This window comes from Cricetulus griseus, chromosome 2 (assembly GCF_003668045.3).
Source record: "Cricetulus griseus strain 17A/GY chromosome 2, alternate assembly CriGri-PICRH-1.0, whole genome shotgun sequence".
NCBI lineage: Eukaryota > Metazoa > Chordata > Mammalia > Rodentia > Cricetidae > Cricetulus > Cricetulus griseus.
Genome location: NC_048595.1, coordinates 442,505,485 through 442,518,858, shown reverse-complemented (window position 1 = coordinate 442,518,858; position 13,374 = coordinate 442,505,485). Strand labels below are relative to the sequence as shown.

Genomic DNA, 13,374 nt, shown 5'->3' with positions numbered 1-13,374 from the left:
GTGCATTTCATATCCAACTTATAGCTGTCCCCAGCTCCCATACTCTGAGCCAGGGAAGCCCACAGACATGTGGACACTAAGATATATATCCATATCTCTATATTTCTCTCTCTCTATATATATATTTAAACCACAGTCAAAAAGCCACATGCCGTGGTGTGTGCTTGTAATCCCAGCATTCTGAAGCAAGAGGATCTTGAGTTCAAGGTCAACCTGTGTGAAATAGTGACACTCTGTCACGAGCAAACAAAGCCACAGCCATTAGCATGTTCACCGCGAGGTCATTTAACCAGTCCTTTATGCCACCTGGTCCAAGGTTATCTTTGTTATAATTTCTCTCCCATCCTTCCTTTCAGTCCTCTTGCTCCTCGCCCCACCCTATCCCTTCACTCAGGAGGAACCATGTCAGCCCTGGCCCTGGATCCTGGCTACACCCAACTGGACTTGAAGCACCAAGGCCTCCTGATTATCTCCTCGAGCCACTTGCAGGCAGGAAATGTCCACCACCCTTCCAGTAGTACCTGCTAAATGCCACATGACATACTCTACCGCATTTCCATAGCTGCCCTGGCTGAGCTGTTCCTCTTTCACAGACAAAGGGAAGGGATAGACTGTGTGTGCCCTTTCCACAAGTGTGCTCCAGGCAAAGCCTCACCACAGCTACCCCTCCTGCCTGCATCACCGTTTCCCTCCGCTTCTATGCCAGACCGTGAATGATAGATATATGGCTTGAGAAAACTCAACTGGGATTTCAAATTACTGGATATGCCTATTATAATATGGCTTCATAAAGGATAAATCATTGCTCCAAAGCAGTGGCCTATGCCAACACAGTGGCTGCCAGCTGTGTGGCTCCTTCAGTTAGTTTTAAAACCATTGAGAATGAAGGTCCTCAGCTGCACTGCCACATGATAATGACTGAGGGTGGTGGCTCTTATGATACCTTGCAGAGACACTGACAATTCCCTCCACAGCAGGATGTCCCACAGGTCAGGGTGCCCCGAGTGAGGGCCCATGTTCCAGAGGCAGTAAGAAGCATTTCAGAGTATATGGGATGGCCATGTACTGAGTCTACACGGGAATCCCACATCCAGGACTGTCAGTCTGGATATCCCCCATAGCGTTCTAGATGCCCAAGGGATGTCATGGAGGAAGGTGGAAAATAAGAATAATAGAAATTGCCGAGTGTTGGGGGCGCACATCTTTAGTCCCAGCACTCGGGAGGCAGAGGCAGGCGGATCTCTGTGAGTTCGAGGCCAGCCTGGTCTCCAGAGCAAGTGCCAGGACAGCCAAGGCTACACAAAGAAACCCTGACTTGAAAAACAAAAACAAAAAAGAATAAAAGAAGTCAAGGATAAGGGTAGCAGTGCATCATGGGTAGGGGTGAAAAGCAGAATGGACAGTGTGTGAGCCCCCGGTGCTCCATATTAACAGGGTCAGAGCTGCTGTGTGAATGGACAGTGTGTGAGCCCCTGGTGCTCCATATTAACAGGGTCAGAGCTGCTGTGTGAATGGACAGTGTGTGAGCCCCTGGTGCTCCATATTAACAGGGTCAGAGCTGCTGTGTGAATCATACCAAGAAGGAGTGGAAATCCTGACCGAGCCCCAGCCCAATGCTGACTGTTCCTGGCTCTCACATGCTGCTGACCCGAGAGTTTACCCACAGCCAAGACAGATCACATTCTGCCTACCCAACTCCCCAGGTGCTTGTTTTATGTAAAGTGTATCTCAGGTCCAAGGGAACTTGACAAACCAATGAATGGATTAAAGATTCTTGATGTCTGAAGTCAGAAAAATCTTTTCCATTTTATTGAGTTTTCCCTTTCCTTTCCTTTCCTTTCCTTTCCTTTCCTTTCCTTTCCTTTCCTTTCCTTTCCTTTCCTTTCCTTTCCTTTCCTCTCCTCTCCTCTCCTCTCCTCTCCTCTCCTCTCCTTTCCTTTCCTTGTCTCTCTCTCTCCCTCCCTCCCTCTCTCTCTCTCTCTCTCTCTCTCTCTCTCTCTCTCTCTCTCTCTCTCTCTTTCTTTCTTTTGAGACAAGGTCTTGCTAGATAGTCATGGACAGCCTGTTATGTAACCTATGGTTGCCTTGAACTTGTAGCCACCCTCCTGCTTCTGCTTTTCAAGGGTCAAATGTGTCCCTACATCCAGCTCAAAATTAAACTCTGATCTCTCACCCAGTTTGGCATTTAATTTTTTTCTTGGTAATGAGAAACTAATGAGTAATTTATTTGCTTTGCAGGAGAGTAATGAGTTCAAAATCTTCCTAGACTACATAGTGAGGCTGTGTGTGTGTGTGTGTGTGTGTGTGTGTGAGAGAGAGAGAGAGAGAGAGAGAGAGAGAGAGAGAGAGAGAGAGAGAGGAGAGGGAGGGAGATTAAAAAGGAAAAGAGAGCTGATCAGGTGGAACGGGTGAAGACACTTGCTCCAAGACTGACAACCCGAGTTTCCTCTCTGGAGTTCACACGGTAGAAGGAGTGATGTGGCCCTATCCATGCGCTGTGACATGCACAGGCATATACACTTATAAAATAAATGCCATGCAAGTATGATGGTGCACACTTTTAATCCCAGCACTTGGGAGGCAGAGGCAGGTGGATCTCTGTGAGTTCCAGGCAGATCTGATCTATATAGTAAGTTCCAGGCCAGCCAGGGCTACATAATAAGACCTTGTCCCAAAATAAATGGATAAATAAGAATAAATCCATAATATTATAATATCCACAAGTTTTAAAGGGAAGAATCACAAAGAGAGAGAATGAGGGACAGGAAGGAAGCCTCCAGAAATTAAAATTAAATATAGTTCAGGTACATTTAGTAGGAGTAGGTTCATTTGAATACTCTCCCAGACAATCTAACAAAAGACAGAAGTGCTGAAAAAACAAAAGGAAGATTTGTGCAGACAATAGGCACGCCTAGAAGAGAGAAGAGAGCTGGTGGGATGGGGACACCCAGGAACCTCTCGGAACTTCTGGATAGCCATTCCCAGATCGAATGAACCCAGTCACGCTCAATACATATGGGAAAAGCCCGGGATACTAAGAATAAAGTGACTGCCTCAGGATTCAGAGAGTAACAGTAGATTACAACACTGAAGCCATGGATGGCATTAACATTCTCAGAACAACCCCAAATGGTAGAATGAAACAGGAAGAAGAATTGAGATGATGGCAGAAATTCATTTTTAATTTTACTTTTCCACATTGATTTACTGACTTATTAGGCAACACAGGCAAGTCCTTGGCAAACCTGCTAGTACTGCTTCCCACACTCCTCTGCTGTGGCTCTGTCAGTGTTTCTCCAAGTGAATGCTGGCAAATTGCAGCCTTCCCCTCATGGAGGATGAGGACCACCTTCGCTTTCTGTGCAGGGCTCTTTTCAATCAACAATGCCAGTTGGGAACCACTCCAAAGGACACAGAGAAATCTTTGACATTTTTTAGAAACTTATTTTTAACCTAGATCTCTATATAACCAAACTATCAATCAAGTGGGAGGCTAGAATAAGGCTCTTTTAGATGTGCAAATATTTGGAAAAGATACGCTTGTTCAGAAAACGACTGAAGGATGTGTTCCAGCAAAATGAGCTTTGATCCAAGAAACACAATGTACAATTCAGGAAACAGGGACTCAACCCCTCTACCCCAAAGGGGAAAAGGATCCTTCAGAAATGGAAAAGGGGGGTGAATGCTGAGGAGGGCAAAGCCTGGGGCACCCAGGCCCGACTGGATGGGTAGTGGGAAATAAGAGGAATGACACGATGACCTGACTTGTCTATTACATTACAAAATGGGTCCAGAAAGAGTTCCATTAAGACTTTGAAGAATTACAGATCATACATACATGAACAGGCAAGCAATTTAAATGAAAATCAACAACTCTAGGAAAAACAGCAAGCTGTGTGAGTTGGCTCCACGACCAAAGTGATTTGTAGCATGCAACCCAATCGCCTTCGCTGGCATTTTCTGAACACTGACTATGTGCACTTTGGCCATTGTTCTGAGATCTATACATGGCATCTGTCATTCGCCCTTATAACCACCTCATGGGAAGTGGACTGTTAACACTTCCCTCCTGTACTTACGGGGAGACCTACATGCTTATGTAATTTGCTTCTGACCATGAATAGAGGACAGATTTGAAGCCATGAAACCTCACTCTAGTGCCCATATACCCTCAACCACTCTGTCATTACACCAATGAGCATATTATTTAACCCACAACAGGGGAAGTATGCTATGAGGATGTGGGGGAATGGGGGAGAGGCCCGACTTGGGTCCATGAACACCCACTCTGATTCTTCAACCCAAGAAGTCAACAGACAACATCTAAACTTCATAAATCCACAAGAAGTGGGTTTTTTGTTTGGTTTTTTGTTGTTGTTGTTTTTTCTGAGACAGAGTTTCTCTGTGTGTATGTAGTCCTGGAACTCACTCTGTAGAACAGGCTGGCATTGAACTCACAGAGGTCCACCTGTCTCTTCCTCCCAAGTGCTGGGATTAAAGGCATGCGCCACCACTGCCCGGCTGAATATTTTTATGAGTAGCATTTTAATAATAGAATATCTATTTATATGCATAATTTTGGGAAAATGATGATATTTACCAGGGCATTCAGGGACTTTGGGCCCTTTAAAATATCCACCATTAGTTGTCTTTTACAGGCAATGCAGTATTTATGAAAATATCTCTTACATTCTAGAAACTGGAACTTTTGCTGGACCTCACAGTCAATTAATAATATACTTTGAGCTGAGTGGTGGTGAGCACGCCTTTAATCCCAGGACTTGGAAGGCAGAGGCAGGCAGGTTTCTGAGTTCAAGGCCAGCTGAGGAGGAAAGGGTTTATTTGGCTTACACTTCAGCATTACTGTTCATTGCTGAAGGAAGACAGGGTAGGAACTCAAATAGGGTAGAATCCTGGAGGCAGGATTTGATGCAGAGGCCATGGAGGGGAGCTGCTTACGGGCTTGCACCTCAAGGCTTGTTCATCCTGTTATAGAACCCAGAACCAGCAGCCCAGGGATGACACCAGCCACAATGGGCTGGGCCTTCTGCAGTGATCACTAAATAAGAAATTGCCTTACAGCTGATCTAAAGGAGGCATTTCCTCAGCGAAGGCTCCTTCTTCTGATGACTCTAGCTTGTGTCAAGTTGACATAAAACCAGTCAGTACACATACCTTGAGATCAAGCACAACTCAAGACTCCTACTGTGTACTCAGCCTGTTTGTTAAATATACCTTTTAGAAAACAATGTAACAATCGACCTTATTTGACTTGGATTTCCCATCTAATCAGTTTTTACAACCTAAGCCAATGCATAGCTGTAATCTTAAATTATGTGTTCTTCCATGCCCCTGACCCAGAGAGTAATGTGTGTGTGTGTGTGTGTGTGTGTGTGTGTGTGTGTGTGTGTGCACTATGATAACCATTGCTAAAAAAACCAGAAAATATAGGTTGAAAACAATTTATAAACTGAATATCCACCATTAATGTAGCACACAAAATTTGTATATTGCTTGATAAACAATTCTGTTTGTAATACTGTCTATTAGTTAGTTGGGGTCAGTTGGAGTCTGTGACTTAATCCCTCGTAAACTGCTAAAGGGCTCTGTTAAGTGTCCCTCATTCCTCCCCCCCACAATATTTTCCATGCCATTCAATAAAAGGCAGAGTGGAACCCTTTGTGAGACACCTACAGACACAGGTCCAGGCCCAGAGTCAGACTCATACAACAGACAGACAGGGATAACAGAAGATACAGAGAGAGGAAGGATGAAAATGAAAACCTGGGCTGGCTCTTGTTTGCATGACACCAAGGGGAAGTGCTTTGATGTCTGTCCTTACTGTGACACCAAGACATCACAGGTGACTCTGAGTTTATTATTAATGCTTTCAAGCCAACAGACACACAGTGATGTAAGAAGCCATGGGAGAGTTCCCACCAAAAAAGTGTCAAGGCCTGACCAGTAGTCAAAGGACAGTTCTGGAAACAGAGAGATAGTCAGCCATTAAGAGCCTTATCGCTTCTGCAAGGGATCTGGGTTTGGCTCCCAGCGCCCTCTGTGGCAGTTCACAGCCGCCCGGAACCCCAGTTCCAGGGAGTCTAGTCCATTCTGGTCTCCCAAATGCACATGGTGCACATCAACTCACACAGGTACATACGAATACATAAAAACACCCTTTTTAAAAGAATGATGAAAAGAATTATTCAGCTGTGGATCACGAGAACATGGCAAAGGTAAAACCACACATTAGTTTGCTGAAATGAAATTAACGTTTTACAGATGTCGGAGTGAAAAAAGAAGGTCCCGGATATAGGAAGGCAGAGGACATTAGTGTCTGTCTCATGAAAGGTTACACTGAGGGCTCACAGCTGTGCCAGGGATGGGTGATGTTTGCCTGACTGTAGGATGAAGTCTTAGGTGAGGTGTCAAACGTTCTCCTCTTCTGATGGAGCTCAGTACACTTATGGGGTGAAATTCCTGAGAATGGCTGGCTCACTCTGCCCTCTCCCCCCCCCCCGTATTCCTTTTGTGCCCCATACTTTGATGGGATCTACAGGTGACAAACTTGACTACCATTCCGAGCTGTGGTCTCCACCATTCACACTAGCCTCTTCATAGAAAAATCCCAACACTGAGACTCTCCACAGATGGAGGAAGTGACAGCTGGCTCTGATAGAAATAGCTGTGGGTGGGGCTGAGAGGCCACCAGAGATAGCAGGGCTGTCCAGCTGAAGCTCTGAATCCTCTCCAGCCTCTTCCATCTTTTGTCAATCCCATCAACAGTGCAAGCTCACAGGCCCAGGAACTCCTGCTCTGGCCATTCATAGCACCTCACAGATGACACCCATCTCCCAGATCTGTGTCTTTCTTAGAAAGGCCACCCAGGGTGGCTTCATTAGTATTTGGGGTGGGGAAGTTCTTCACATTGAACAACGAACAGCCACATGTTCCCCCACCATATAGAAGGTGGGGTACTATTACTTCATGACAGCACAGTACTAGCCACCCCGGATGTGACAGCCTGCCGGTGTCCATTAGGTTTTTATCAGTTGACCAGTCTTGGAAAACAATGGTACAAAGACAATGGCCCAAGTCAAGTGGCTGAGTAGCAAAACCTCTTCTCTTTGTCAAATTCAGGCAGTACCTGGCCTCAGTGTGCTGTCACAGTAGGAGACGGGGCATGGGGACTATGACACAGGCCAGGAATATGTCATGGTGGCTGAATTCTTCCTAGATCCCTCAATCAGGTCAACTTGATGCTAAAGGCAGTGGAGGTAAAGCTAAGACCATGAGCACACCCAACCTACGGCAATTTCAATGGCCTAGAGGCTTGAGAAGAAGCAGAGGTGGCCTTACCTTAGGAAGCTTGAACTCTGAGGTCTACTTGGGAGGATGATAAGGAGAAAGTATGTAGAAGGACTATCTTAATGGGATTGCCCAATAGAGATGTGATGCTCACAACAGGTTCCCTAGAAGTAGAGCCTGCTGCAGGCACGTAGCTGCTAGTGGTTTCCTGTAAGAGCCTAGAGGCAAGCAGGATGGAGCACAGGCTCATCAGGGTGCAAACACACACACACACACACACACACACACACACACACACACACACACACACCATCACCACCAACAGCAGCCTGATCTTGTTGTGAGCCCACAGCAGAAAGTCACCAAAGTGGTAGAATGACATTCTCTGTCCTCACATGTGTGAGCTAATGGCTGCAGGCTGCCTCTCCCAGCAGCTCTGCTGAAGCTGGGGGGACCTCTCCTTCCACATGCCAGTTGCTTTGCTCCAGTGAAGATGAAGTTTGGAGTGGACTTTCAGCATTCAGTGCTCCTGGACCACGTGCCAGGAGGATTCAGTTACAGTGGGTTCCTTGGACAAGAGGCTTCAGGGACAGTGATGGACTAGATCCCTCCTTCCCCTTCCTGCCCTGCCCTGCTGAATGAGAAAAGGCATCTCTTATGGGCCACAGAGGGAGGGACCAACTCACCACCCAAGGAGATGCCTCTACCAGCTCATGACAGACAAACCCAGATGAAGCCAGCTGCTGTGACTGTGGCAGGAAAGGGCTGAAGAGGCCCCTGAACAGCCATGATCAGAGCGCTGAAGGGGAAACCCAGGCACTCCCAAAGTCCCTGGCAGAAAGTCTGAGTGGGAGGAGGGGAGACTCAGCCTTGGGATTTACCTTCTGAGAACCTCAGGAGCACTTCTGCCCAGATGTGAGATCTGGCACTCCCAACCTCCCAGCAGGCCATGTCTTAATGTGTGAAGAGTGTGGAGAAGGCCCCTTTCTCCAGCATCATGCTAGAAGTCTACCTCCCAAAGATGAGCCAATCAGTGCTGAAGTGCCAGAGGCATATTAAATGACAACCCGTCTACTTGCTGGATTGGAGCCAGATAGGACCTGTGGACATGGAAAGACAAGGCAGGCTGTGGAGGGGACACAAAAGGCTTCTCCTCTTTCCCAGAAAACTTCAGACCCCCCCCCAGGAGAACTGAAGTCCTATTCTACTCCATTGGGTGGGCCCCCTGGCCCTAAGACTCAGACTTCCTGATGACCTTGACCCAGAATCTCCACTTGTTTTCCTGAAGGCAACCCACCCCCTGTAGCTCTCATAACCACTCCGCCACCATTCAGGACTGTACATCGCTCTAAAGAATCCAGAGGAAGCCTGGCTCTCTGGAGAGACAGGTAGAGAAGACTGCACAGTTCAGGGGGCCAACTTGGGGTGATCCCTTTTGTCAAGCCTGAGGCCAGTGAACATCCACACGACGCCTCTGCCTGTAGATGGGGTCAGCATACAGGAGCCAGAAGGGATGAAATACAAGTACTGGCAGGAGGTGAATCCCACCTCCCCTGGGATTTTTGTGCTCTACTGGTATGTGTCCCTTGTCTAGGTCAAGTGGTCAGGGTTTTTGTCCCGGCAGCCTAACTATCTGACTGGTGGATACATCCTTCAAGAACTCAAAATGCCATTTCTTCCAGGAAGCAGCCTCTGGTCCCATCTGCTAGCTGGAATTCTCTCATTCCAAACCTTCAGACCCTTCAGTGCCCTTTCTGATCAGATCTTCTTTGAGAACAGTGAACCTATAGGAACCAACGCACTCTTGTCTTCCGTGAGATAGAGTCTCACTATGTAAACCATACTGGCCTCCAGTTCTGTATCCTCCCAGCTTAGCCTCCTCAGTGCTAGGATGGCAAGAGAATTCTACTCACCTTGCCAGACCCATTTTTGATCCAAATCCTTGCCAGTTTTCCCCCTAACTCTGATGTGTTTAGGACAGGGCGTTGGATGTTAGGATTGTGGATTTAATCCACAATCATGGATTAAAGACTGAACAGAAAACTTCCAAACTTGAGACAATTTGGCTGATGCTCATAAGAAGGCTCAATAACTCAGGGAATAGATATTTGCCATCTGAATACCGGTTTAATTTCACCGTTGGGCAACAGAATTCAATTGCAGAGCAGACAGCATCACCTGCTCCCTGCAATCTCTCCAGCGACTCCACCAGGTCTGGGTGAGGGCCACATGTGTGGCTGACTTTCACTGGGGGTTTGGGGCATGAGGGGGGGTGAACTCATTTCCTGAGTTGGTTGGATATACTTTGCCTGTGCTGTTCCTTTGCACCCCCACAGCCTCAGGGAGCCTGTCCCCTTTTCAGAGATGAGAACAGGGCTAAGAGGAGGCTGGGGAGCTGGCTTTTCTAGACCAGCACAGCTAGTACAGAGTGGTCCGTCCCGTCTAAACTCAGGTCTGACTCCTGCCTGTCTTTATAACTGCTGACTATGGCTCTCTGGACGAATGGCAGAACCATTCCCTGGCCTCTGCTTCCAATCTATTTTTGTAACAACCAGCCGATAAGACACTGGCTTATGGGACTCCCAGTCTTCTCATTCCTGGATTTGTGGGGCACTCTGGCCCTCCCAGGGACTGTTGTTTGCTGTGTGGTCACATACCCATGTAAGAGACTGTTGTAACCAGGAAACTAATTACAGCCAAAGGTCCTGTAACCAACACCATTAATCACATTCTGTCCACCTGTTTCTTGGTGTAAGATACTGTCTGCCTGGATGGCACCTTCTACAGCTAACCAACTACAGGCAACCTTGGCACATTCTGCCAACTGTACCAGATACAGGCGGGACCTATGTCTGGGGCGCCACGGGAGAGCTAAGTGTCAAAAAGCCTCTCAGAGGATAGAATTTGTTCAGTGGGCTTCAGGTATGGATCAGAGTTTGCTGAAAAACCCTCTCCTGTTTTGTTCAGAAAAAACGTTTCTCAACTCAGTGTTCTGCAAACACGGTAAAAGTGAAGCCAGGCATTCAAACCTACCAACAGGAAGAGCCAGTCCTAGGCAGACCCCAGTCACTACCAGTCCGCTATAACCACAGCCTAAATTGCTGGGAAGTTTTTCCACATGTAAATAATATGCATGCTAACTCTCCATCACAACCTGTGCAGAAGAGATGGGAAGAGCCCGGATCACCTGCATTAAATTTTTTTTTCCCAAGTATGTGCACAGAACACTCAACTCAAAGGGAAGAGAAAGGCAATACAAACGTCTCTGATTCCTTTGTCCACCCTTCGTCTTAACCAGTCGGCTCCCTCCCCCAGAGCGGCTGCCACCAGTTTGCTCTAGTCCTTCCACGTGTCATGCATGCTGTTGCAGCCTGAAGGTTGCATCTTTGTGGGAGAAAACGGGGCGTTTGTGCAGACATGCACACCCATGCGCGCTCCTTTACCACACGAGAAGTTCATTAAAGAACGGGTTTGCCGTTGTAATGAACTGTCCAGGAAACTTTCAAACCTCCAAACATGCCCTGGCTTGCTTTCAGGGTGGTCCAGACAAGGGACCCCGAAGTTACCCCCAAACTGATACCTATGTGGCAATGGTCACCAACCAACTGGGGCCATTTCAGCAAGGCCATGTGGTTTCTGGGGCCGCCAATGGCCAGCAGGGTCGGCCTAATCTCCTTTCCCAGTACAATGAGGGCCCCCGGGCCCCCACTCGACTGGAATCCCGCTACCCTGAGCCCCTGGTGGCCCGATTCATTTAGTCGCCGCTGTGACTAGCGGCCCACAAGGACCAGGGGCTGGGGCTGAGGGCAGCAGAGCCTCAGGCATTGGTGGGCGCGGAGTGGTCCGCAGGCCGTGGATGGGAGCCGGGGCCCAGAGCTCCTGCCCCATGGGGCCGGGCCCAGAGCGCAACCGCTGGGGACGGCTGGGGACCGCGGGGGACCGCGGGGGACCGCGGGGGACACTGACAGCTGTGGTCGCGCCTCGCTCACCTCGCGAGCGATCTGGTTCAGAGCGTCGTCCTCCGCCGTCAGCCGCTCCCGGTTGGGGAGCCGCTTGCGCCCCGATCCTTGCGTACCCATGTCCATCGGCCGTGGCGCACAGCTGCTGCGGGACCGGTCTCAGAGCCGCGCTCGCCCGCCCGCCCGCTCCGCCCCTCGCTCCGCCGCGGCGTCATGGCGTCAGCGGCGCGGGGCTGGGGACGCGGGGGGACGCGGGAGGCCGGGGCCAGGACCTCTGGGTTCCGTGGGTACCTTGGAGATCGCGAGGTGGGACACAGGGACTCAGGGGCGCAAGGTAGTGATGGAGATGCTGAAGCGGTCGCGGCGAGAAAGCTGCGGGACAGACACGAGGGTGATCCACTGGGTGGAGGGAGGGATGGGGGGGGTGATCAGGCAAGAGACAGAGGATACTGAAAGTAGCAGAGACCCATAGAAGAGCCTCCCTCATGGGCGGGCCAGGCAGGGACCTAGGAGTAGCAGATTGTGGAGGCTATGTATTGGATCCAGAACACTGGGCACGAGGGAGACTGTGAGACCAGGGGCTGTTGGTGGTGCTCTGGGGCGTGAGTTGTAGAGGGCAAACTGCTTGGAACTGGCCTGATGCAATCGAGTGGAAACCTCTGCTAGGGTCATAATAAGGCTTTCAGAGGACTGGATGGCCCGGAAGAGTTTGCACGGAGGGATGGACCCAGGTTATGGTTTAAGCTGGCATCCTTATCTCAGCCAGTTGAGATAAAAGTCCATCTCCAGGGAGTGAGAGCCTTGTTCTGGGATCGGGTCCAGGTGCCTTCAGGTGCAGCCCAGGTACCAGTGATTCCCAGCTCTCTGGGTTCTTGGAACCATCCTGTGAGAGTATGCAGTCTATAGGGCTATTTCTTCCTGACTTTCTGCTCCCATCACTGCTGTCTGCCCCTTGACTGCTCGCTTGATTAGTGTCTCTAGCTTCTGAGAAAGGGTTGGGCGTCTTCCCTGCTGTCAGTGAAAACTTAGGCTCTGGAGCTCTCTATGGGTATCACTGAGGAGGACAGAAGGCTGCCCTGGGGCTAGGCAAGGTGAATAAAGTTCTTCAGCCTTGCCTGGTCTCCCTTGGCTCTCAGTAGACTGTTTTTTATTAGACCTGTAAAAGTTTAGGCTGGGAAAGGCATGAGGGTCTCTGAAGGTCTGGGTGAAATTCAAGGTGGTTGGGCTTGGGGGAGGTCAGCAGGGAGGATGGCACAGAAAACAAAAAAAGGACAGGTCTTCTGAAGTCACTGGTGGCATCCCTGCCCCTACTGGGATCAGGATGGTTAACACTAGGGTGTTTCCAACCTAGTTGTATGATGGAGTGGGTGTGAGCCCTTAGAAACATCAGGTGGAAACTGAAGGGCACCAGAAGCAGACCCCTCAGTGACAGGGAAGCTGTTGGAAGTGTACACCAGGGAAAGGACGGAGAATGGAGTGACGTATGAGGGGTGAGAGATTCTGGTTACATTGCTCAGGGTGTGAGTAGACCCAGCTGGTGCCCTGCTTGGCACAGGGGAGATACTGTGGACTCAGTCTCCCATACCATCCTCGTGTATCATGCGGGAGCTCCATACTCCTTAGTGATGTAATCCTGCCAGGAGAAGTCACAGGCATTATTATTCTTTGCCCAGGCCAGCTGGGGACTGCTTATCATCTCCCAAGGGAAGGTTCATTGAGATGGCCCTGTGTCTACCAAGGCTGTGTCCAACCATTCACACTTGCCCCACGCCTGCTGCCTGTCAACTGCTTGGCCAGGCTCTTAGGCACAACTGTGAATGAGGCAGGCCTGGTGCTGCCCTCTCAAGGCGAAGGAATGTGGGTGCTCCTTACCCAAAGCCAGTCCCAAGTTCCAGCATCCTCCTCCTGGGAGAAGACTGCCTGGTGCCTAAGATTGTCCCCTTAGATCCTCAGCCCCGCCCACCTGGCACTCCAGGAGTCTAGTCCTTTCATTCCAAGAGGTGTTTCACCAGCCTGGCTGGCACAGCCTCCTCCCAGTAGCTCTCTCCTGTCCCATACCCTAACATCAGTAGATTGTTTCAGAGCAGCAAGAGAGGACACCTCAAAG

At 49.4% G+C, this 13,374-nt stretch overlaps 1 protein-coding gene across 12 annotated transcripts in view; it reads right to left on the bottom strand.

Moving 5' to 3' along the window:
- Positions 1 to 11,837, bottom strand: part of Lrrfip1 (LRR binding FLII interacting protein 1) — a 128,473-nt gene extending 116,636 nt beyond the window's left edge. For 3 of the 12 annotated variants that reach the window (XM_035441127.1, XM_035441124.1, XM_027397557.2), the window contains exon 1: positions 11,298 to 11,455. In XM_035441127.1, the coding sequence (XP_035297018.1) occupies positions 11,298 to 11,393 (96 nt within the window). In that variant the 5' untranslated portion in view covers positions 11,394 to 11,455. Of the gene's footprint in view, positions 1 to 11,297 lie in introns of all 12 variants that reach the window. The other 9 variants (XM_035441132.1, XM_035441131.1, XM_027397564.2 and 6 more) reach the window with 9 other exon arrangements.
- Between the last annotated feature and the right edge of the window lie 1,537 nt (positions 11,838 to 13,374).